The following is a 27,109-nucleotide window of genomic DNA, read 5'->3' as shown; positions in this document are numbered from 1 at the left end:
TTCTAAAGTGTACAGTTTCGTATATTCTATTTGAAAAAAGTGGAGGCTATCATTAAAATATAATTTTTTATGTAGGTCTCAAATTTATCTATTTTATTTTTTTTTAAATGGAGTACGAATTAATACTCCAAGACTGTAAATATCAATTATCTATTTTAAAATGGTAGTTAGAGCTCGTAACCAAATTGTAAAAAGCATGTTCATATTTCTACATATAATAACAATCTTAGGCAAGACAGTCATTGTGCATGGGTCAGTAAGCTTTTCATTAATTAGAGTTCATATCTTCTCCTTCCAAAACATCCCCTACCTTATCTCGTTTTGGGAAGACATCTTATATCATTTCATTCCAAATATCACTTAAATATAAATATTTTTTAATTTTAAATTTTTAATTTTTTTATCTAGTCATTAAAACTTTCCAAATTTTCAAACAAAACTTAAAAAACAACTCAACTTTTTTAAATTTCAAAATAAAATTAATATTAAAATTTTTTTATTATAACAATATTATAACTTTATAATATTTTTATTCAATTTTTTTCTTTCATTTTTTAAAATCTAATAAAATATCTTAACTCAAATTATTTAACTACTATTAACAGATTTCTCATCTTATCTCATTTATAGGCAACAATTTTACGTTAGGTTTCTATAATATATATATATATATATATATATATACGGTTTTTTTTTATTGTTTCAAAAACAGTGAATATGTTCAGGAACTTTGGTGTTCAATAGACAACCCAAATTATGCCTTTTTACTTCACTCAGTGTGTCCCAAGTCCTGATCTGTGTATAAAGACCAAGTTTTTACTTGGCTCTTTGCTTTAGTATAGAGAGCATGGAATTTCTCTTGAAATATAATAATAATTAGAGTTCTCACCCTAAATCGATGGACAGTTCTTACATAGTAATCCTAACTCCTAAGGCCAACTGGTTCATGTGAAAAGAGAGTTTTGAGAGAGTGGACTTACACATCGCCAAACTTCTTTGGGAGACTCCCGAAGTACTCTTACGCCTATACCAAACTCTCAAACTCATAGGAACAAAACTTCTATTTTTTTTTTTTTTTTTAAATCAATACTCAGATATATTGCTAATAAAATCAACCATTACAACTTTTGTCTCTCATCAAAGCGCCAAAAATAACAGAAGGACCCTCCTCTATCTAGATCATCTTTTCCTCTCCTAAGTGTGATAACCTTAACTTCCGCTTGAGATGGAACGGAGACTTAAAACGTCGGAACATGTAATACAAGGTTACAGATATCCGTTCATGACAATTAATATACAATGCATCCTATAAAAATATCTAGCAGTATATAATAATCGCAGTGAAATAAGGGTGACTAAATAAAACTTATGTCAAAATAAACTAAAACATCTCAGTGTCATTTATAACCATCATAAGTTCAAATAATAAGGTAGCATAATTTTAGTACAATTATTCTTGATAATATAAGTCTTTGTGGCTAAATCAACTACTTTATGCGTTCTAATGCATGGAGGGTTAGGGCTATAAATATTAAAATGATGTCTAATCTTTTGTCGAGATGTGGCTTTTCTTCAATCAATAAGATCCATTGGTCCATCTGGTCTGTCCTCGTTGGGTCTTGACACAACTTCTATAATTCCGAGTTGGGTCCAAGGGGTGAATTTACTTGAAATCTCAGTAAGTTAAATAACCAATGTGCACAAAGATAAATTATGCATGATGAATGATAAAAATGAAATGCGTGCAATGCAAAAAAATCAATATATGTCTCCCATCCAGTCCAGATTCCTCAATATTTTCAGAAAAACTGAGACACATTTTCTTACAAAGAACATTTTTCAATTCAACTTCCAAAAAGCTTAAAATTTCATCATAAGGTTTCATCATTTATAGCAAGTCAATTTTAATCATAAAATTAACGTCATAACGTATGGTATCGTCACAGTTCCACATATGCATTGTGAGTATCTGCCAGTGACTGTAGTACAACTCATGTTGAAACTACGTTGTCTGCAGACTTGTTCTCAATGTATTGGTAACATAACATCATCATAACATGTATACCCACCAGCTTTAAGTATCATAACATTTGACTTCGTTCCGACATTCTTTAAAAAGAACCTATTTGAAACTCGTTAATTGTTTTTCGTCAACCTAGGGGTTACCACTCTATTTTTATTTATTCCAGAGTGGACAGAGGAGTTTCACAAGAATAATTTCTCATTCTAACATTTGGGGTCGTAAAAAAACTATTTTCAGGCTATGCTTGAAAAATATAGTTCATGACATATGCATATGTAGCAAGCTTTTATATGAATATGACATTTATATGCAATATGCTAAAAATTGTACAAATTTCACATGCCATGTAAGTAAGTAGTCATGTACTCAATGTATTATATAACATGATATTTCATGCTCAAAATGAAATATATATATGAATGTGACATTTATTAATAAATCATAAATAACTTATCAAGGTGTAAGTTAGATGTCAATTTACAAACTGCCTGAGTGTGAAAATATTGTAGCGGTTGTAATCAAAATTGTACTAAATTAGGATTTAAACTAATAAGAAAGATGTTCATAATAAAAAAAAAAAAAAGGGTTCAAGAACTGGTATTTACAAAAATATCCATAATCTTTCAAAAATTGCCACTAAGGCCATAATTTTTCACTAATTACAATTAAATTCTAAATTTAACCAAATTTCATAAAGCTCATATTTTCCATATTCTAAAATCATTTATGCCTTTAGAATTGTAAAAATCAAAGTGTAACTATGCTGATTTTACATTTCACTAAAATCAATGCCATAACATTTCTACGCATTAGTCATGTTGCATGATCAGAACTCGTGTACCATAATTCAGGGAACCCAAATCCTTCAATCATATACCCGATCCTTTCCTACCACCTATAATTTATACTTGGCCTCAAGAAAACTTACATATTTCATAGACCAACACCTTGAGTGTTATGATAAATTAGTCCTTTAAACTCTACAAGGTCTAAATCGCATATTTCAAAAATCTCAATCTTAGTGTCTAGCAGCCTACAGATTCCAAAACCTTAAATATCAATAGAGTCATCTCTTAGTTCTCAAATTCCTACACCTCAGATCTAAAATTACTTCCCAAATCCACAAATATCCAAAATCTCATATGTTATAATATGTAGAACCTCAAATCTGTCTTTTATACCAACTGTAACGCCCAAATCCCGGAGGTCTAGGGAGTTAACTCCTGTTACCTAATAATCAACTTCAACAATGCTAATATATTCTCTAAATACAAATATATATTTCCAAAGACTCCAAATCAAATATAAATTCCTCTAATCTAATTAACGACACTTACTCATTTGTTAGATTCTCAATACAATAAACCAGATAAAATAGATTTACTGTTCCACATATCTCTAATTACGTAGTAAAATAAACTAGAGTTTACTTAAGTCTCCATAAACCACCTAACATACTGAAACCTATCTACTGAATAAAATAAATCCACCAACAGCAATATTACCCTAAGGTACTCAACTACCATCCTCAGTTAATCTTGCCTACACACTCTATTACTGATCCTTAGCTGAATCATCAAAGTCATCTGAAGTATTGTGAAGATAAATGGGTGAGTTATAACAATTCAGTAAGCAAAGAATATATAATAGCATATAAATATGAGCATTTACAGAGTTCAGAATGCAAAAAAAAATATTTACTTTCAGAATACAGAATCAAAACATGTTACAAAATATCAAAACGAAACTTTCAAAAAATATTCTTATTCCAAAAACAACCATTTGGCATATCATAAACTGAGACATCATCTTCATATCAAATCGGAGCATCACATCGGGACAGAGACTATATTTAACCCACGTGGTAGGGTTATAAACTACCACTATACCCGTGGCGGTGCCGTATGCTATTATTATATCCGTGGCGGGATTATATACTACTATTATACCTGTGGCACACTAACAGGACCGTATACCACTATTATACCCTTGGTATGGCCTTAACATAAACAAAATAGAAATAATGTCGAAACCAGATTATAATACGATACAAAATCAAAAATTCATGACAAGGTTTTCAGATGACACATCGTATCCAAACAGAGTACTTAATAGCTTTAGATCATTTCACATATTCAAAATAACAGAATCAAAACATCTTCATTTAATCAATGCAAAACTTTTTAAATCTCAAATTCGCTCTTTTTTGTAATTCAGAAATGGAATGCTAAAATAAGATCATATCTACACCAGTTATGACGAAAAATACTTTTTCTTCTTACAGATTTCATGAATATACAGAACACATATCTGAGTTGTTTTCAGGTTTCTTTTCAAAGTAAGCATGCATATTTTCAAAATCAATCTCATTTCATTTCTTTTATGTAAAGTCTAGCATAGGAACCTTATTTACCTAACTCTCAAAGTGTATTATTTACGGTTTGAGATCATAATCTAGCCGTGTCATAATAACCTAAATTAGAAAATATTTGTCCATACGTTAATCCCCACTCACTAGTACATAACTTAAATTAACAAATATTTCACTTTCACAAGAATAAAATGTAACAAGCTCATAACTAGTTAAGTACATGAAACAACCCGCAAACAAACAAATCCAACAACCAACAAGCACCCATTTACTCCCAAGCCTCGAAATATAAATCCAAAAGAATTAGCCCAATAGCAACCATCAGGCAAAACTGGACAGCCAAATAATACCACATAATCCCATAACCAACATCAACCCAAACAATAAAAATATATCTCCAAATAATCTAACCTCCACTCTAATAGTTAGTATATAACTTAAACAGTACAAAACAAACACTCCTCCAACCCTGGGCATCCATATCCATTTAACTCACTGCACGTCCAATACAATTCACTACAATAAATAAGGTCTTTTGGAACGAAAAAAACTGTCCCAAATTTGTCCCTATAAAATTGTCCCAAAAGGTATTTTGTGATGAAAATCACAAATTCGTCTAAAAAAAAAATCTTTTGGGACGAAATTAAACTGGACCGTTCGATCGCGTTCGAACGGATTTTTTTTGGGACGAATTAAATTCATCTCGAAAATCCATTCGAACGTCGGAAATAACGTTTGAACAATGAGGAACGGTTCGAACGAGTATTTCATGACCGGTTGATCGATACCATTCCGTTTAACCAAATACACACGAAGAAACGTTCGAACAAAAAAATTGATGATCAAACGTAAATAGTGAAATGCTTGTTCGAACGGCATGTAATTTTTTACCATTCGAACTCTAAATTGCGATGTTCAAACGGTTGTGTCCGATTTATATATGTCCGAACGTTTGATGAGAGTTTGAATGGTTTTTATTTTCTTGGACAATACTTAAAACCAAATAGATATTTATATTTTAAAAATACATTGCAAATTGTTCAATATAAATAATATTAATCTAATAAGTCAGAACTAAATAAATAAAATACTAATAATACTAATAAGATTATCAATACGTGATATATAATTGTTCAATATACAAAAACACTTCTAATGAAATTCAATTGTTTGAAGGTTTGAATTGTTGCATAAGTATCTGCATTTGAAGCTGCATCTATCTTTGTTGTTCTTGCATTTGGTTGCATCACTCTTTGTTGATCTTCTTGTTGTTTTATGCACATCTCCATGTCTGTTTGTTTCATCAATTGAGCTTCTAACTCCTGCTGTTTTGCCATCAATTCTTCGATTCTAGAATTTGCATTCTTTAACGCAACGACAGTAGTGCTTGACGTTGATAAAGAGTCTCAAGGCTTTACAGAGCGACCCAAACCCTCAAGTAGCCCGAACGTTGACTCGAAACTTGTGTAAAAATTTCAACATCACTTGTTGATGAATTATGATCTGATGCAGCTTTAGCACGGAAGGCAACCATTTTATCTTATACACAACATATAAAATTAATATTGACACAATAATTTAAATATGGTTAATTAAAAAAAATTATAATACTTATATAATTCTCACGAGCATCGGTATGAGTCTACTCTCCATTACTATTAGTATGTGTGCATTATATAATTTTGTCAGATCATAATTGGTGTTTGACTCTTTCTACAAGAAACATTGTTAAGATATAAAATCTATATTAAAAACAAATTACATAGAATAAAAAAAAGTACATTACCAATTTCTGAGAGAGGCGATGGAAAGATCTTGAGCCTATATGATGATGAATCTTTAACTTCGATCTATTCATTTTGTTTATAGAACTTCGCTCCTGCATAGAAGTTGTAAAACTTAGTAAGTGAAAAATTACAAATATGACACATAAAGAATTCATTTAATTTACCTTATATGATGGATCCTCAAACATGTCGCAAAGTTTTCCCCATTCTTCAGGTCGGACATCCTGAAAAGGATGCTGGCGTGCATCTTCCTTGTTCTCGTACATCTTGTAATGCTCATGACATCCCGCCTTATACTTGCGGAATGCATTACACATCAGCTCTTCGACAGTCCTACGCTCATTTCTCCGACCGAAATTTAGTTCGAAGTCATTCTTGAAAAAATATACACAAAGATATTATCATTTAAAATATTAAATAATATCAATAATATTATTTAAATATTACATACCAAACAATGCTTCTTTATATGTTTTTTCACATCTTGTGGGACTTTATGCCATGAACTCGTAGCCAAAGGTACATAAGTTCGTGTAAGAGCACCCACATGCGAAGCAAGCCAAGCTGCTTGTTGTCCCTTGCCTCCGGTATGTTCGTCAAGAATGTTAACCTTAATCTTACTTACTTTACTATATTTCTTCAACATCACACCTCTAGTAGTGTCTCGTCTGTGACGAGATTGTACTGTTATCTATATAAAATAATATTAGTTATTTACCTTGTATCAATTATCATATATCTTAATTAAAAAAATGAGTATTAGCTATTTACCTTGTTTCGTAGAGTCAGTCTTTAATGGCGAGTCAGACGGAGAGCTAGGAATAGGTGGAGATGGGATGCGAACTTCCTTCTTCTTTGGTGGCATAATTGCAAGATACTGTATAATGTGAACACAAAACCAATCAATCATCTGTATCAGTTTCATCTATAGATTTGCTCTCATCATCTGTAGATACTTTAGATGAGTCAACACTTTGATCAACTGTAGCCTCAGCTATTTCAGCCCCAATATCTTCCCTATGTAATGAGATAATCTCATATTGACTCAAATCCACAAATAAGTTAAAGGTAGGTTGACTCTCTTGGTATGCTTCTTGAGTGGAGGGATCATCTTCTTCTTCATCTTATCCCTCCACCTCAGGGATAACGTCATAAATATTTCTAGGGAAAATTTTTTGTATTACTTGCCATTGATTTCCTAACTGAGAATCGTCTAAATAGAATACTTGAGATGCTTGGGAAGTCAAAATAAAAGGATCATCTTCATACCATTTTTTTGATGTATTAATACTCAGAAAATATCCATCCTGCCATTTTCCCATTCGAGGATTGCTTAAATCCCACCAATCAAACTTAAATATATAAACCACAAGCTTCCCCACATATCTCATTCCAATTATGTCTATGATCACTCCATAGAAATCAACATTGTCTCCATCATGACTCCCTTCGACAAGGACACCACTATTTTGTGTTTTTCTATAAAGTTCTTGATTAATTGTGTGATATCTACTTCCTTGAGAAATACATGCAGAATATCGAGCAGCGTGTCTCGAGGGACCGCGTGCCAATGCATATAATTCTTCTGATATATCGTTCGGATTACTCACATGCATTTGTACAATCTACATATTACTCGCCAAAATAACACACAATCATTCTTGCATGCATGTATTACATTGTAATCAAACCCGAGTCATTTTTTCAACTGTTTTGCTTCGTAAAAGTTGCGGGGTAAAATATTGTCTGATGAAAGTGCCTCTTTAAACAACTCGAGCAACATATTGACAACCTTAATAAATATTCAACACATGGATTTTATATGAAGCAATCTAACTGTAAATGACAACTTACTTTGCCTTCTACACCCTGGATATAACTCACACTGTGAATAATTCCACAAGCGGGTAAAAGTGTCATGGCACGAATCATTTGAATTTGATGGATCTGTTCCACTTTCATCCATAAACATTCCTGCACCAATGTCGTCCAGCATTTACTCCATATCCTCTTCGAGATCTTCACCAACAACCTCAAGATGTACATCTTCATCAATGTCTTCTTTTTCATCTCGAAGTTCAAATGATTTGGATATGGTTCTCCATGTAAGACCCAATCAGTATAACCTTAGTCAATACCTTAGACAAACAGATGCTCTCTCACCAACTCTATCTTATGAGGACGTAAATTCTTGCAAAGTCGGCATGGGCATCTAATACGACCGTCACTGCCAATTGTACAGGATGTGAACTCTAAAAATTTCTTAACTCCTTCAGCGTATACATTGTAATCTTCACCCAACCGATCTCTAACTTGCATCCAACTCTTATCCATGTCTAATATCCTATTGTAAACAATCGCGTGCATCAACAAACAATCAATTATCTAACATTTAGTGCAATTTCTTCATTTCACTGAGTAGTTGGTCTTATCCAATTCGGGATTGTAAGATCATAATCGCCAACATACCAACTATTATCTATCACGTCTAACAAAATTTCGGCAGCATCTCCTCCTAGTTCTCCAAATATGCTCGTTTGGTCATGCACACCAACGAGTAATACATCGATGCACATTTACTGAAACTGCATATCCAGAGAACAATAAGGGATGACTCTACCAAAATCATAATGTCGGATGCAACAGATATATTTTGATAGTTTACGAGAATGATCTTACAATCTCAAACTGTCTACTCTAGACAATTCAAGAGTTATCAATCAATTGTTCAACATGATTGATAACTCTCAAACGGGTCTAAGGTTTATTTCAATGCCAAGTAGAAGATACGATATTAAAACACAATAATAATAAAAAAATGCAAGAATACAATATGATACAATATATATATATCATGGGTATTTTAAATATCCTAAATATATCATGGGTATTACTTATTAGCTTAATTATACATTATAATTAATTTTAAGTATTAATTAAAATTTTATTTTATTATTTGTTAAGTTAGTCCTCATAGTTTAATATTAATTATCTTTTATTATTTGTTAAATTAGTCCTCATTGTTTAATATTAATTATCTTTTATTATTTGTTAAGTTAGTCCTCATAGTTTAATTAATACTTAAATATTAATATGAATTTAAGTATTAATAATCCTTATGTTTTTATAATATTATTTTATCCCTTTTAAGTTTGTTGTAAGATAGTTTTATAATTATTATCTTTTAAATATTAATATGAGTTTAAGTATTAATAATTCTTACATATATATACTATATATAATCGACTATAATATTACATATTTATATGATAGTTTAAGATAGTTTGGTAATATACTGTTCAAACATGTTTATCTGTTTGAACGGTATATAACCACGTTCGAATGGTCTCAACCCAAATTCCAAAAACCAGCCAGTTCAGATGAGTATTATTTCACAAAACATCATAAACTCATATTCAGAAAACACTACAAACATACAACATATATATTTCGAATAGCACTAAAAAACAAACATACAACATATATACTTCGAATAGCAACCATCTAACAAACATATTTTGTATTTAATCTAACAAATACCTACACAATATATATATATATATATATATATATATATAAACTACAAAGTCAATAAAAAAATAATAGATTTAGAAGTAAAATAATAAAGAAAGTCATACCTTTAAGCAAAATATACTAAGCAATCCTCTTTGTAAGATGATAGAATGAATGATTGTGTGAAGAAAATGTAAGATTTTGGAGAGAAAACGGAGAAGAGTGAAAGAGAGGAGAGAAAAATGAGGGACTGATGGCGTGCGAGGAAGATTATAAGTTATGGCCAACTGTTCGAACGTAAATAAAGTTTGGTCGAACGCGAAAAATCTCAGCGCGCCAATTTTCCTGCCTGCACAAATTTCTAGAATACCATTTGATCGGCTAAAAATTATGTTCGAACAGTAATCCAGGAGTCTTTAATTGGCAGCATATTTTTCCACCACTGCAATAATCCGTTCGAACTATAACAAAGAACATTCAAACGGTAATCCAGAGTCATTAATTGGCGGGATATTTTTCCACCATTGCAATAATTCGTTCGAATGCTTTTTTCATAAGTTCAAAAGCAAATAATGTATTCGAACGGTTTACGAGTATTGTTTGAACACATCACCTTAATGTTTAAATATATATTTTTTCATCATTAAATGAAAAGTACTATAAGATCATTTGTATTAGTTATATATACTATCGTATATATAGTAATATATATTATCATATATATAGTAATCTATACTAAATATCATAGATACAGTGTAGTATACTAAAATATACTATAAAAATGTAAGACGATATCTATTAGTAATATATACTATCATATATATTAGTAATATATACTCACATATATATAGTCTCAAATATACTAAGATCACATAATAAAGTATAGAGAAATTTATAAGATGATAGTATATTAGTAATCTATACTCTATATATATATGCTGTATAGTATCATATATAACTTATATAGTAAAGTATAATGGAATATATAGTATGTTATATATTAGTTAAGTATAAACTCATAGTATATAGTACTATATGCTATCATATATATATATATATATATATATATATTACAACGTCATATATAACACTTTGATATTAAAGTATTATGATATATTACTATTATACTATAATAAAATACATATAAGTTATTATGTTTTCATTTAAAGTATTATACTATTATAATATATATTATAATATTACATATATATTACAGTATATATAATCTACTATAATGGTATATATATTATATTAATTTATAGAATTATAAATATAATATATATTTAATATAAATTTTTACTAAACTTAAAACAAATACCGTTCGAATGGTCAAATAAAACGTTTGAACGGATATGCACATATAAGTTATCACGGGCAGAACTTTCTCTTACGCTACGTTCCCCACCGTTTGAAAACTAGAGAAAATGTTTGAACGCCCATCAATCGCTGCTGTCTGCTGCTGTAATCAACACCTACGTCAAACACTCTTCCTCCCAAGTGAAAGTATGCATTTTAAAAGTTATTTTACCGTTTATTTTATGATTTTATGGTTTTATTCTTTATTTCTAGAAAAATTGTATTTTTTCATTAATAGTCACAGTAGAACACCATAAATCTACCGTAGGATGTTTAGAAATGAAGAGTAGTATGTATTTTGTCAAAGAAACCACGGAATCGATGCATTTTTGGGTGTTTTCATGGCCGTTGAGTTGACTCAGTCATGGCCGAGCTCGATCTGGTTTTCATTCGAACACGTTCGAACGATTTAACCTTGACATTCGAACAATTTTAAAACGTTCGAACGGTTTGCAGTGTCCGTTCAACCATATTTTATCGTTAGAACACTTTATATTACATTCGAACCATTTACTTTGTATTAACTTATTAAATTGTTTTCATCGTTTAATTGAATTGTTCTATCAATTAATTTATTAAATTGCTATTAGTATATAATTTTGTAAATCTTTTTATCGTAATTAGATTTTATCACTAATGTTGAATATATATTTTATTTTTAAAATTTCAGGTTCATAATAATGTCTTATAGGGGCCATAAACGTGGTAGATCAGGGGAACCTTCCATCCAAACAGTTCGAGAACGGATTGTTTTACTTGAGCGACAGGTAAAACTATTTGATTTTGTGGCTCTTATATGGGAGGGTCATTCCCTTCCATCAGTATTCAATGATCGTGGTTGGGCACCAATCTTAGATCAACGAGATGAAGGAATGGAGCTCATTTCCTACATTGAGATCGTTACTGAGTTCTATAAAGAGCTCGGTGGTGCCAGCCCAGACGATGGAGGGGCGTACGGGATCTGTGTCTGAAGAGCTCCTGTCATATTTTCAACGGACGGACTCGCTGCATATCTGGGTATTCCTAGGCTTCTTAATGCCTATCCGAACCTGTAGCTTAGAGATTCTGATCCTTCAGGTGATGCAGTTATGTCTCAAGACGAGGGACCTGTTTACACAGATGAGATCGATACACTTACTGATCATGAGGTCAGAGACTTGATTGTTGGTCCAGATGCTCCAGTGTATGATGGGACGAAGAGTATTAGGCAGGTAGATTTATCTTCTTTCTTTAAGATCATAGATTTGATCATCGCCAACAATATTGACCCTCAGCAGCTTAAGATTGAGGTCGGTATGGATCGAGCGAGATTTATGGGTCACTCGTGGCATCCCGATCGACCTCGTGGGTTATATATTCGAGAGGATCCGATCAAAGGCTCGATTCATTACGACAAATATATTGCCATTTGGGATCCTTATCACTCGATTTTTGCTACATGCTGGGGTCGTGCCAGAACCTGCCAAGTGTTCCCGAGAGCTGATGGGACCGATCAATAGCACCACCCTGTCACGAAGCACAGGACACTCGAGATTTCATTTTCGTGGAATTGTTCCTGACAGGGCTGAGATTTAGAGAGGTGCACAGTCGGGAAATACTGGTGTATCAGCTGGTAAGACATCTACACAGGCCTAGGTATCATGCACATCTACTCGCGAGGAGATGATCGACATACTGGGTGCTGAGATCGGTATACACACATCAACAGTGATTGATGCAGTGCATACTGCAGTGCATACTGCCATGTCTGAGTTGGGTACAGAGATTATAACTACCGTATCTGGGTTACGTACAGAGGTTAATGAGTTACGTACAGAAATTAATGCCAATAATGCAACTCAGGTCACGCTCAGTACTCGACTGACACAAGTAGAAAGACAATTAGCTGCAATCGAGGATGTGTGTAGAGACCTCGCATCACAGTAGTTTCTATTTTTTATTTATATTTTTTTTTTGTTATAGTTATGGACAATATATATGATGTTTTGATAATTTGCATTATTTGTAAATTAAATATTTTGTATTTTCTAGAGTAATTATTGATTTATATTATGTGATGTATGGTTGGTAATATTTGTTTAACTAAAAATCTTATTTAACATAAAAGAAATGATTAAAATATTTCTAAATTAATTACATAACATTAATTAATGAATTTGTATATATAATATATATTTTTTATATTTTGAGTTTCATACCAAGATTAATATTATACCTTCGAATGTATAAATGTGGTGCTTGAATATGTTTTAACTAAATATATTCCGTTCGAACGGTTTAAAAACCTTCCCGCCAGGTTTTGCCACCAAATATTTTTCGTTTGAACATAACAAATTATCGTTTGAACGGTTGTGAACTTTTCCGGCCATAATAAATTACTTCCCCGCCAAGATTTTACTATTCGAACGGGAAAATATTTTTGAGACAATTTAATTCGTCACAGAAAATGCTGTTCGAACGGTCATTTAACCCGTTCGAACGATTTTGTAAAGTCATCAATTTTTTGGGATGAAATTTTAGGTTTTTTTTTCGTCCCTAAATAATTTTGTCCCAAAAGCTCAAATTTGTTGTAGTGATTAGTCCAATGTCAAGATCAGTCCAAGACAATAAGCCCGCTTACAAAATCCCACACAACCACCATATCAATCACACGATATCCACATTTCAATCCAATTAAGAAATTACAATTACACAACTCTAATGCACAACAAAGTCAGCAATGTTTTTCAATAGTACCAATATATAGATCACATTAACTAAATAATACAAAGGCGGTACTATCGCTCTAATTATCTTACCAAATTTTGTGTGTTTAATTTGATGAAATTGATGGTGAACAGGCATTGTCTAAAGCTTATTTCAATGCCCTGTGATACAACGTAGTAGTGTTATCCGAGATTTACATTTGCGGTTAATGCACAATAGTGGCTAATATTTGACAAGGGCATTACCTTGTGATGCCTTCAACAGAGTTGCGCAACACCACCTTCCATTGATCATAATGGCAGTACCAACCGAGATGATGAATTTGAAATTTAGTGCAAGTGAGAACGGTGAGGAAAAAAAACTGTGGAGGGATAGAAAACTAAAAGCAAGAAAATAAAGGGGCTCACTAGGAATTAGACTATGCAGAAAAGAAAACACCTTGGAGAGGTCGTCTCCAATGGTCTTAATCTGTCACTGCCTAGTTCTATCATTGCCTAAATCCTAGAGAGAGAAAGGGAACTCTTGACTGAGATAAATAAGGAGACGAATTAAAGAGAGATGCAGACCGAGGCAACGAGACTTACTAATGTGGTGGTGTATGTGATGTACGGCGGCTGGGAGCAAATGAAGGTGGAAAGTATCCCGCAAATTTGTTACTGTCACCACAAATCTAAGATGAGAGGGAAGGAATTGAAGATGAGAGAGAGAGAGAGAGAGAGGGTGTTGTGAGAGAGTGAGATCAGAGAGTGAGTGAGAAGAGATCTTGCCACTGTTCGGCAGAGAGCTCGATGACGGCAATTCGAAAACCCTCAAATCGTAACACCAAAATCACAAAAAAATCTTTAAAAGATGATGTGTGAGTGTGGTCTGTTGAGAGAGATTTGGATGTAAGGAAAAGAAAAGGAACTGCAGATACATGGGGAAAGAAAGAATAATGACAGGGAGAATATATCGGGGAAGAAGAAATCGAATGAAAGGGAAAGGAAACTTACCGAACGACACCATTTTTTAGGTCTTCAAGGGCTGGGTTTCAACTGGGCCTGGGCCACAAGCCTTGGCTTTACAGGTACTATGCAGGCTAGAGCCCTTGTGAAGTCGTTGTCTCGTAAGTCTTAACTCCTAAGAACACTTGAACCTGTGGTCGAGAAGGAGGACCTAATTGAAAGTTGCCACATGTATGACGTCATTGGAAAACTAGCAGTGGTATTGTGTTTACCTAGCTTGGTTACAATGATTAAACCTAGAAGGTTTCAAAGAAGCTATAAATGCTTAATTGGTTTGAAAGCTATGGCTAATTGGTGCTTTAAAATATTTATTACAAATCTGATGACAAATAGGTTGAGGTTTGAGGTGTGGCAGTGGCACACGCCTTTTTTTTTCCAAACGGCTAAGCCGATACTTTATTGATTATTAGCCTCACTTTTGGTGGAGAAAACCATATTTACAACCCACAAAGGAACAAAAAATACCCAACCATTTAAAACTGCAGGAAAAAGTTCATCAATAATTTAAAACCAGTAACCTCAATTTATCTATTCTCAACAACCCTCTAATATGCAGAGGAAGATAATTCCTATCAAACCAGGACAAAGAAGTCCCTGTTACACCCAACTTGGAAAGACAATTAGCTACCGAATTGCCTTCCCTGAAAACATGTTGCATCGAAAAAGTTATAGAAGAAAGAATCTGCTGAATCTCCTCCCAAAAATCTTCTAAATACCATAATCCACCTTCCTTCTTCTTCAGCCAATTAACAATGATAAATGAGTCTAGTTCCACCTCCAACATTCTAATTCCCATCATCTTGCATTTTCGAAGGCCATGTAACAGAGCAAGTAACTCAGTCGAATTTTAGTACCATTAGAAATCTTCTCTGCAAACGCCCACCACTACCTCCCCACTATCATTTCAAACTACCCCACCAAAATCTAAGACCCCTGGATTCCCCAAGCAACAACCATCTGTACTCAGCTTGTAGCATCCTCTTGAAGGGAACTTCCATTGCACCATTCACACTTTCCTTGGTTTGATCGGTTTCACAGGCACATTCAATTCTTTCGGAATAAGTTCATCAGTTTTAGTTAGACTATTAACACCTTTTAGCTTCAAAGCTACCCAAGCAATACATAATTTTACTCTCTGCCAAGCAGCTTCCTGTGACTCCACCTTACCCTCCATTCTCGCTGTACACTGCCACAACCACAACTGACAACACAAAATATATGGAATCAAGCCTAACAGAGTACCCTTGTAAGAAGATCTCTTAGCTCTCCTAAACCAGATTAATACACTTTCTTTCCAATCTCTTGAAGGCACAAAAGGAATGCCCATCAAAGCTAAAAATTGTCTCCATAAATCATAAGCTACCTGACCAAACGCAAGGACATGGTTTAAATCTTCATTGGCACCATTAATACAACATTCACACTTTGATACTAAACTGATTCCAACCCTCCTTATCTTGTCATCCATAGAAAGTGCATTATTCATAACCAACCACATATTAATCGAAATTTTCTTCGGAAGTGTTGAATGCAAATCCATGCGGCTCGCTGGTGGTTTGATTGTTTAACACGCAAAACTTCCCATGCAGACTTAGTAGAAAATTTTCCATTCAAGTTTTCTGTCCATACAAGCCAATCTTTGCCTTCCTTAGGACTGCCTAGCTGTTGAATAATCTCAACCATTTTTCCTCTTCCTACCAATTCACTCAACAACTCCTCATTCGACCCTTGTTCCAATCTACACTCCTTAAGCAAGAGATGTAACAAAGCTATTGAATCCGAGTTAAAACCCAGCGGTTGCTTCTCTGACCATTTATCCCACCAAAAGGAAATGTCACCCTCATTTACTTTCCATCTAGAAAGCTTAAGAATATTTGGAACACACCTAATGATCATTTGCCAAAACCTCAATCCTTTAGAAGGATTCACCAAGGAAATGTGCTTGTCTTTAACATATTTAGCCTTAAAAAAATTCGACCATAGTGAGTCCTCTATTAGAAGCTTCCAAACAAACTTCATAAGGAGATACTTTTGAACCTCTAGCAAACTCCGTAAACCAAGACCCCCATTCTGAACTAGTTTGCATAATACCTTCCATGCCACCCACTTTTTTGGCTTTCCATCCGCAAACACCTATAAAAACTATTGAAAATTCTGTTCAACAGGGAAATAATAGACATAGGGCAACGAATGCATGAAATAAATATATAGAAACACTTGAAATCACATGCCGAAAGAGAGTCAGCCTAGAGCCATTAGACAACACCTTATGCTGTCGACCAGCGATCCTTTCTCTTATACGTCCTACCACCTCTTCCAAATCACGTGCTCTAAGTCACCCAAGAACAATTGGAACACCTAAATACTTGAACGAGAAATTGCCTTATGAAAAACTAGTAAGTCTAAGCAATACTCTTCTTCGAGACATGGAAATTTTTGGAGAGAAAAAAAATTGCAGATTTTCCTGAATTAGCAACCTGCCCCGACCATTCCACATACAACCGAAAAACGTCCTTAATACTTCACAAAGATTTCTTACCCCCATTAGAAAAGAAAAATATATCATCTGCATACAATAAATGTGAGATCAAAGGAGCCCCTTGAGGTAAAGAAAACTTCTCAATGGTACAATCTTCAAATTTCGCCTTTAAAAATGAGATAAAATTTCTTCAACAATAATAAAAAGATATGGCAACCATGGATCCCCCTATCTCAAGCCTCGCCCACCTTTAAAAAAACCTTTAGCCATGCCACTCATCACCATCAAATACCAAGAAGAAGTAATACACTGTCTAATCAAATTACACACCTGGACAGAAAATCCAAATGAAGACAACACATGCAGCAAAAATTTCCAATTTATACTATCATAAGCTTTTGCAATATCAAGATCATAACATTATGACCTCTTGTTTGTCTGTTTAAACTATGTAGCAACTCTTGAATTAAGTTGACATCCTCAAATAAGCTTCTACCAGGTATAAATGATCCCTGTTCCAAGGAAACAATATGAGGAAGCACCAAAGCTAAACGTTGAACCAGTAATTTGGGACACACCTTGTATAGAATTGAGCAAAGGCTCATTGGCCTAAACTTATCATAGCCTGTTGGATTACTAATCTTGGGAATTAGGACCACATAAGAAGAGGAATAATACCTTGGAAAATCTGAGCCTCGAAAAAAGTCATAAACTGCCTCCACCACATCCTCCTCAACAATATCCCAACATTCTTTGAAAAATTCCGAGCCAAAACCATCTGGCCCCAGACTACTATACACTGGAATTGAGAGCAAAACTTCATTTACATCCTCCCTATAAGGCATTAAACAAAGATTAGCATTTTTTTCATTGGAGATAATTTTCTCAACCCATGGAGATAGATCCGGAAGAGGTCCACCAGGTCTAGCCTACAAAAATTCAGAAAAATAGTCAACTGCTGCAGAATGAATATCTTCTGGAGTCTTCAACACTTTTCCGTCTGTTAGTGTCATTTCCCTGACCATATTTTGTTTTATAGCAGAAAATTGCCAAAAAAAACTGGCCATTTTTCTCTCCTTTGTCGATCCACCTTTGTTTTACCTGTTGTGCCAACTTCATCTCCTCCCTCTTCTCGCAAGTTTCAAGTTCCAATTTCATAGCCAAATAAGCATATTCATATTCCATAGAAAAATTTGCCTGAAGGTTAGACTCCAATCCTTCTAACTCTTTTTCTAGCTTCTGAATATGAACCTGAGTCGACCCAAACACATCTTTATTCCACACTTTTAGAGCAATCTTTAATTTTTCTAACTTTCTTGCTAACCACCATAACCCATTCCCTGGCATCACTTCAAACCAAATCTATGCCACAAAATCACGAAAACTCTCGTGCGAAGTCCACATTTGTTGAAACTTAAACGTAGAAGTGCCATAACAAACTTGAACATCCAAAAGAGAAATAACCATAGGAGAATGATCTGATGAAACTCTGGACAAATACTTCATATGTGCACCAGGAAAAGCCTCCAAACAAGAGGAATCACATAAGACCTTATCCAATCGAGCCGAACTACTTCTCCATCCATTATGTCCATTACACCAGGAAAGAGGACCTCCAAGTGACGCCATTTCCACCAGCCCCTCATTATCAATAGACTGATTAAAAATCCTGAGGGTTAGAAGATTTAAAAAAAGTAACATGCATGTTAGCCACTTTAGAGCCTGGTGCATCCTTACCATCCTCTCCCAAAATCTCAATGTTCTCAACATTTTCTGCTTGCTGCTATTGCACATCCTTTCTAACCCATATCTTCTCTGGTTGACTCACTTTGCTGTTAGGTTGTTTCTTCTTTCCTTTACAAGTTTTCTCATTATGTCCTTACATATGACAATTCATACAATAAGCAGGTAAAGTTTCATACAAAACCTCTTCATACCAACTCGTCGGCTTACGCAGAGTCCAATCCAAAAGCCCAAGATTGGAACCATTGAAGCATCCATTTAAACACAAAATCATGCACCATCTGTCCTTGTTGCACACTTTGTAATGTTATCTCTTTTATTATACCTCCCTATCGGTGCACAAATACTCTGTAAAAAGGAATCATGATAGAAGTTCGGTAGTAACCCTGGGAGTGTAACCCATACTGCCACCATCGGCGATTCCTGATCTTTATTGAATTCTGGTGACCAGTGAAAAACTCTTTAGGGAACTCCTTCTATATCACATTTTTCTCTTAACAACACCTTAGAAAAGTCCTCCTTCAAAGCCATACAAATAAAGATATTCCTAGGCTTTTGCATTGCAGAAACAACAGGTTGATTTAGAAGACCCCACCGATCACGTATACAGACCCTGATATGATCCAGTGAAGGTCTTTGATGCAAGAAATTCAAAAGAATAGAATAATTGAATGAAACAGCTGAATGGTCTATTTCTTCCTTCGAAAACAACATACAAACTTCTCCATCAATTTGTCTTGGAAGTTGAAACAGCGCTGCCACCTCAGGCAGAGGTTGCGGAGAATGAGAAATGAGATCAATGTACATTCTACCTCTAGCAACCAATACCTGGAGGCCAGAGGAACCCTCGCCGTTGATCATCGTAAGAAGAAAACCAAACCCTAGTAGAAGTGGCACACACCATTTTCAACATGATGGAGAAGATTGATAGAAAAATAAATATTTTAGCCACAAATAGGTTACATAAAAAATAATCTCATAAATTGACGTGATTTTATCATATCATGTGGTTCGTTAGATTGTAAAGTTATCTTTATTGTAAAGTAGATTTAACGAATTACATAGAATCATGTCAGTTTGTAGAATTACTTTGTGTAATCTCTTTGTGGTTATAACGGAGAAACCTTTTGTGATTATCAAAGAATATAAATTAATTATGCCACAAAAGGATATATTCTCTAGTTAATGCACATGAGGGATAGTATTGAGAAATAATCTCACATTATCTGTGGACAACGTGTTGGGCTTGTTTATAAGAAATGTGGAAATCTCTCTTGTAGAACCGGTTTTATGAGATGAGCTAGACCCATGAATTTTTCATGATATCAGAGCTTGCCACAAGATGAATGGGGCCCACACTACTTACATTGTGACAAGAACCAGAAAAAATACTGGCTTGCACGTGAGGGAGGGTGTTGAGGAATAATCTCACATTGCCTGAGGACAAAGTCTTGGACATGTTTATAAAGAATGAACAATCATTTCTTATAGAATCGATTTCATGAGATGAGTTAGGCCCATGAATTTCTTCATGGTATCAGAGCCTACCACAAGACAAATGGAGACCCACACTACTTTTCTCATGACAAGGACTAGAAAAAATATTGGTCTGCATATGAGGGAGGGTGTTGAGGAATAATCTCACATTGCATGTGGACAAGGTTTTGGGATGTTTATAAGGAATGATCAATTCTCTCTTGTAGACCTAGTTTTATGAGATGAGTTAGACTCATAAATTTTTCACTTACCTTAAATCTTAGGCTGTTTGGACTGGTGGATGTGGGATCGATGGTTTTAGAAAATAATATGCTGGAAACATGGCTTGTGGTGCATTGGTGTATATATATATATATCAAAACAAGCCTTTGACCACCCTTTCGTCATTTGAACTTTGTTCTTGGCGTATTATAATTGATACGAACACATTGTTTTTTGGCTTCATTGTTTTTTTGTTTTTATTCTTTTTTTTTTTTTTTTATAGGAGAAATGAGAACAATACAAACAAGGACGGTAATAGAAAATTAAGGGGATCAAAGATGAAACTAAAGTTTAAAACATAGGACTGGATGGAGACAATGCGAATGCAGCCAATAATATTGACACTCTTAAATATCTTGACATCTAGGTAGTCACTTCCGGCATGGGCTCCTAGAAGTCCAAGCATGGAGAATTTGTTTGTTCTCATGGCAAACTGCAACAAGCATTTGGAAATCTCTCAATACAGTCACATTGGAGTTTGTCTTTTAATGATATCTACAATTCATTTTAACATATTAATCCACTCACCAACATTATTCCTTAAGATCTATGTCTATAACAAGTTTTGAATTTGACCCAATTTTGCTTTAGGTTGCGTTTAGATAATGAGGTGATATAAGATATTAGGTGAATATTAGTAAAAAAATAATGATATAATATTGAATAATAGTAAATAATAATAAAAATAAATAATAAATAATAATAAAAGAATAAATAATAATGAAATATTATAAAAAATACTCTACTATCCAAACTAACCCTATTGGTTCACAAAAAGCCTATATCCTTTGGAGGGGTACTCCCAACAGTTGCCCTATCTCCTTTCCCTTTCCTACACATTTCCCTCAATTGTAGAGGCGATCATGTTTCCTCAAAACTATAAAAGCATTTTTATTGTCTTGGCCAAATGAGAAGATTGATTAAAATTTGTATAATTGATATAAAAAACATCACACATTGAATTGGATAAATCTAAAATAATTTAGATTCTTGCTATAATGGTTGGTTAAAGATGGAGAACTACAATTGATCTACCAAACATTAAAATATTAATTTTTCACTCCAAACAAATATTAAAATATTAGTTTCTCACTCCAAGCAAAAATATTATTTGGTTTGTAATTAAGAAATTTAAATAGAAATTTAGATGAGTTTAATCAAATATTTTTTGTTATTAACATTAAATGACTTTTGAAAATATGATTTTTTTAATATTAATTTAATTAGAATATAATTATTATTAATATTTAATTGGAAGAACTACAAAATATGATAAAAATAAATTAAATAAAAAATTATTAAATTAATAATATTTTATTATTATATAGAAAGTGAATAGACAATACAATGTGGATATTAAATTTAAATAGAATAGATAAATGTAAAAAAATATAATATTGATTAAATTTTAAAGATAAATTGGCCAAACAAAAGAAATGCTCTGAATAATTTATTTTGAGTAATGATATATCTATAATATTTTATACAATACATTATATAATAATGTGTTAAATGAATAATATTTTTATAAAATATTTTATAAAAGTAATATAATTTTATAAAAATATCTTTTATTTAACCCATTATTATATAATATATTGTATAAAATGTTATGAATAAATTATTTTACATTTATTTTTGGGTGGGTATGAAACTTTTGCTCACATAATAGGATAACAAAACAGGACGACCCACGTGGCCCAGAAGCCAAGGAAGAGAGAGAAATAGTATACTTCGCTAACAAACAACTTCCCTGCACCCTAGCTAGCTTGGTTTTAATTGGCCTGGTCAAAGTTCCTGAGAACACAACAAAACAACTTAACACTGTCCCAAGATTTCTACAGTTTTTGGACGAGATGACCAACGATAAAACGAAGAGTGAAGGAATCCCACGCAGTTTGACCAGTCACTGAAATGAGGCCTCTCCTCCGGCCAATAACCATTTTATTTTATTTTATAAAAATAAAAAATATTGCAAATAGTAATTATGAATAATTTAAGGAATTTTGGAGGGTCTGATTTTTTTAATTCCCGTTTTATATTATATTTATTTATTTTCAGGATGTTCATATTAATATATATAGATGTAGTTAGATTAAATGTGACAATATGTGACACAACTCCTTAATCCAACACGAACATGACATAATAATAGTGGCTTTGGTTTAAATTTTAATAGGTTCAGATCAAAACGGATTGACCCGTTAAGACACAATTACTCAATGAGTCAACTTTTTATAACCTGTTAAGAAAGTTAAAATTAAAATTATACCCTATACCTAAAAATAAAATTGTTGAGATTTAATTTTGATATTTTTATTATCTAAATTGTAATTTTAAACTTGTAGTTAGTTTTATATTTTTTATAGATATTGTGACTTTAATATTTATATAAAATTATGCTAAACTTAATAAGGTCAAACGAGTTAATTTTAGATCTATTCAACACATTTACATAAATGAGTTACTAACGGATTAAAACGGATTGTGTTATATCAATCTATTATGTTAATAGATCGTGTTAAGATTTGAGATTTTGATTCCATAGATTTAATTAATTGTTTTCGAGTTGAGTCATAATATAATACATATATAGTTTGATATGTTATGAATATGATATGTTAATACGATTTGACATTCTATTGACACTCTAACTAGATGGATGATACACCAACTGATTTGGCTAGAATGTGCTGAATAGACTCCCAGTGAAAGGAGGACCACTATGGTCCATCATGCACAGGATGTATCTGTTTGCTGACACCACGTGACAGCACGAGGGTTGTCCAGTTGTGTCTGAATGAAAGAGAGAAGCTAGGATAAAGATATGTTTTAAAAAAAAAAAAAAAAAAAAAAGAGAGAGAAAGAGAGGGGGCTTTGCATCTTTTAAAAGCACCTTTGGAGTTTTGGTCCTAGTGCTTGTGAGTTGTGCCTCCCAACGTGCTCCTCCCGCTGGCTTTTGATAATTGAACCCAACCTCCTCCATATCTCACACCCCTCTTTTCTCGCGTCTTATCTTAAAATATAGTTTCTATTCATAACCAAAGCTGTTATTATCGTCCTCTCTGACACCCCATTTCACTTTCCTCCCTCAACTCTTTCCCGGTGCATTGAGGGACCAGGATGTAGCAAGCAGATGCGATAGATTCTTTCCCGGCTTTCCACAACAGTTGAGTCAAGACTCTCCTCTTTCACCCTCTTTCGTCCCCCATTTTTTTTTTCTTTCTAATTAAAGCTTTCAGAATATTAAACTTCTGTGTCTCCTTCTGTCTCTCTCTTGCTAAATCACATGCACAGTTAAAGAGGCGAGCAGTGAGCACAATGGTACAAAAACAGACCTCAACATCTTTACCGTCGAAGTTCTTTGATCCATCTGGGTCTTCGTTTCGTCATCTATTTTAGCGGATAATTAGCTGTAAATGCAGCTTAGATTTACCTCATTTGTTTGATGGGGAAGAGGGGAGGTAGTTCATGGTTGACTGCTGTCAAAAGAGCTTTCAGATCTCCTACTAAAGAGGATGAAGATAAGGTCTGTTAACTGTAATCTCTATTTTTGTTCAAAAACGTTAATGTTCTTTCGTTTCTTGAGTTGTTTCCCCGAAATAAGCAAGTCATGAAATCAAAGTGATCGTGTCTGCCGTTTTTTAACGCAGAAAAGAGAGAAGCGAAGGTGGATATTCAGGAAGCCCACAAACCAGGAAACTGTGACGCAGCAAACACCACCAAAGGCCACGCCTCCTCCTGCCGCCGGTTTTGGTGGCTCCGCTTCTGCATCTACGAACAATGAGCCGTCAACGAAAGCGGATGTGGAGCGAAAGCATGCGCTTGCGGTGGCGGTGGCCACTGCCGAGGCTGCAATGGCAACTGCGCAGGCGGCGGTGGAGGTGGCTCGGCTTACCAGGCCTGCTAATTATGCTAGAGAACTCTATGCAGCTATTGTAATTCAGACTGCTTTTAGGGGGTATTTGGTAAGCCAAATACAGATCTAAGATCCTATATCATTTCGCAAGAACAAAGGGTTTAAACTATGCCACTATGTGCGCGCGTGACTGTGTGTTTGTGCAGGCGAGGAGAGCACTGCGTGCGCTTAAAGGGCTAGTGAAGTTGCAAGCTTTAGTGAGAGGTCATAATGTTAGAAAGCAAGCGAAGATGACCCTCAGATGCATGCAAGCCTTGGTTCGGGTACAGGCCAGGGTACTTGACCAGCGTATGAGGCACTCTCATGAAGGCAGCAGAAAATCCGCATTTAGTGACACAAATAGCGTTTGGGAGTCGCGGTATATTCAAGACATTTTAGAAAGGAAATCAATGGTAAGTTCATTCTTGTTCCGATGTCAACTTTAAAGTATGTTTTGGAAGTTCTTTTCTTGCTTTTAGAAGCCGAATGATAGTTAAACAGTAAAAGCCGAAGTCCTTTTCACTATTCCAAAAATGTCAATCAAAGTATTCAAACAGAAACCTTTACTATTTTGTGGTTTTGACGCTGTTTGGCTCCATAGATGGAAGTATTTTAATGTGAATTGTTGTTATTTCAAAGTCAAGGGAAGGAAGTAGCATTGCAGATGATTGGGATGAACGTCCGCACACTGTGGAAGAAGTGAAAGCCATGTTGCAGCATAGAAAAGAAGCTACAATGAAGCGTGAAAAGACCTTGTCTCACGCCTTCTCTCAACAGGTTTCATCCCCTACTCTGTCGCAAACTCTGTTTCAGTCAGTGCCCCCATTTTGTTCCACTCTTGTTAGTTGTTATATCCATGATCTAAATTGTCCTACTTTGCTGAACCATTTCATAGATTTGGAGAACTGGAAGGAGCCCGTCGATTGGCAATGAAGACGAGATTGAGGAGAGACCCAAATGGCTCGACCGTTGGATGGCCACGAAGCCATGGGACACCAGGGGAAGAGCCTCAACTGACCAGAGAGACGCCATCAAAACCGTGGAGATGGATACCTCCCAGCCTTACTCATATCTGGCTTCTAATTTCCGGAGACCAACTCAAAATCAAAATCAGCATCAGCAACAGCAACAGCAGCAGCAGCAACTAAGACCCAGTTCACCTCTCCATAGAAGCCACCAAAACGTACACACTCACCAATCCCCTATTACTCCTTCACCTTCGAAAACCCGGCCTATACAAGTTAGGTCGGCCAGCCCTCGTTGCTCCAGAGAAGATAAAACCTTCCATACATCACAAACACCAAGCTTGAGATCCAACTATTGTTACAATGGTAGTGTGCAACAAAATGGGAGGGGCGGTGGGACTAGTACTAGCAGCAGTGGTGGTGCTGCATTGCCAAATTACATGGCTGCAACAGAGTCTGCCAAGGCACGGGTGCGATCTCAAAGTGCACCAAGGCAAAGGCCCTTAACGCCAGAGAGGGAGCGTGTCGGGTCGGCCAAGAAACGGCTTTCTTTTCCGGTGCCAGACCCTTTAGGTATGGGAGTTGGGTATGGAGGTTTTGGGCAGAATCTGAGGAGCCCAAGCTTTAAGAGTGTCAATGCAGCACATTTTGGGTTGGAGCAACGGTCCAACTATTCATCTTGCTGCACTGATAGCCTTGGTGGGGGTGAGATTTCTCCATCTTCAACCAGTGATCTCAGAAGATGGTTGAGATGATTGATGGCAGATATTGATTTTAGGCTACGACCAATAACTTGCAAGAATTTCTCATCGAATTCCCTTAGCATAGGCTCCAGAAACTTCAACGTTTTCACTTTAATTTGAAAGTACGAGAGATTTGGTTGGAGATCCGGATGAAGCTGTGATCTCATGTAGTAAGTGAGTGGTATTTTCATTTGCCTTTCTTCTTTTAACTTTTCCTTTCATCTTGTTGTTTGAAGTTGAAGATAAAATTCAGGTACTTTGTAGACTGTGTTGTAAGAGGAACTCCTTTTAACTTTGTGCTGTTGATGCCTTTACATGTAAACGCTCGTGTTTAACCACAAATGGCAGTTTGCATGTTGATTTGCAGCTAAAAAGAACCACAAATGGCCCCAACCACGAGAGCAATCCTGAACTTCGGTTAACAATTTAGTATTTTTGCACTTGCAAGCAGTCAAATCTTTCCCCCTCATCTTTTGCTTTCTGTCGTGATAGATTGGAAACAGAAATGCTCACTGATTCGTATGTCCTTTCTTCACAAAAACTCATGATCGTGAAATTGATTATCACCTCGGATGCCCTTTTCTTCGGACAACCCAGTCTGAGCGTTAAAAGCGACCTCTGGCATTGGCTGGCCCCTGAAGACTGGAATTATAACTCGCATAACATCCATTGGAAATTGAGAAATTTCATGATGGCCTGGAAAGAATGTTGTATCCGCTTTTACCAATTCCAATCAAATGATGAGAATTTACTGAAAAAAAAA

At 34.6% G+C, this 27,109-nt stretch overlaps 1 protein-coding gene across 1 annotated transcript; it reads left to right on the top strand.

The window, feature by feature from the left end:
* The first annotated feature begins 23,653 nt into the window (after window positions 1–23,653).
* On the top strand, window positions 23,654–26,602 carry LOC121235498 (protein IQ-DOMAIN 1-like). The gene is made up of 6 exons (XM_041131848.1): window positions 23,654–23,909; window positions 24,038–24,269; window positions 24,394–24,708; window positions 24,806–25,051; window positions 25,278–25,415; window positions 25,534–26,602. The coding sequence occupies exons 2-6, from the start codon at window positions 24,189–24,191 to the stop codon at window positions 26,356–26,358; spliced, it is 1,605 nt and encodes a 534-aa protein (XP_040987782.1). The 5' UTR covers window positions 23,654–23,909; window positions 24,038–24,188; the 3' UTR covers window positions 26,359–26,602.
* The last annotated feature ends 507 nt before the right edge of the window (window positions 26,603–27,109 follow it).

Source organism: Juglans microcarpa x Juglans regia, chromosome 1D (genome assembly GCF_004785595.1).
Source record: "Juglans microcarpa x Juglans regia isolate MS1-56 chromosome 1D, Jm3101_v1.0, whole genome shotgun sequence".
NCBI classification, from domain to species: Eukaryota; Viridiplantae; Streptophyta; class Magnoliopsida; order Fagales; family Juglandaceae; genus Juglans; species Juglans microcarpa x Juglans regia.
Note: the sequence above shows the minus strand (reverse complement) of the source record. Positions and strands in the feature narration are given on the sequence as shown.

Coding starts and splice junctions, on each gene's coding strand:
- LOC121235498 (XM_041131848.1), top strand. CDS start 24,189: ATGGGGAAGAGGGGAGGTAGTTCATGGTTGACTGCTGTCAAAAGAGCT. Junction 25,052..25,277: donor TTTTAGAAAGGAAATCAATG/GTAAGTTCATTC, acceptor GTTATTTCAAAG/TCAAGGGAAGGAAGTAGCAT. Junction 25,416..25,533: donor CTCACGCCTTCTCTCAACAG/GTTTCATCCCCT, acceptor ACCATTTCATAG/ATTTGGAGAACTGGAAGGAG.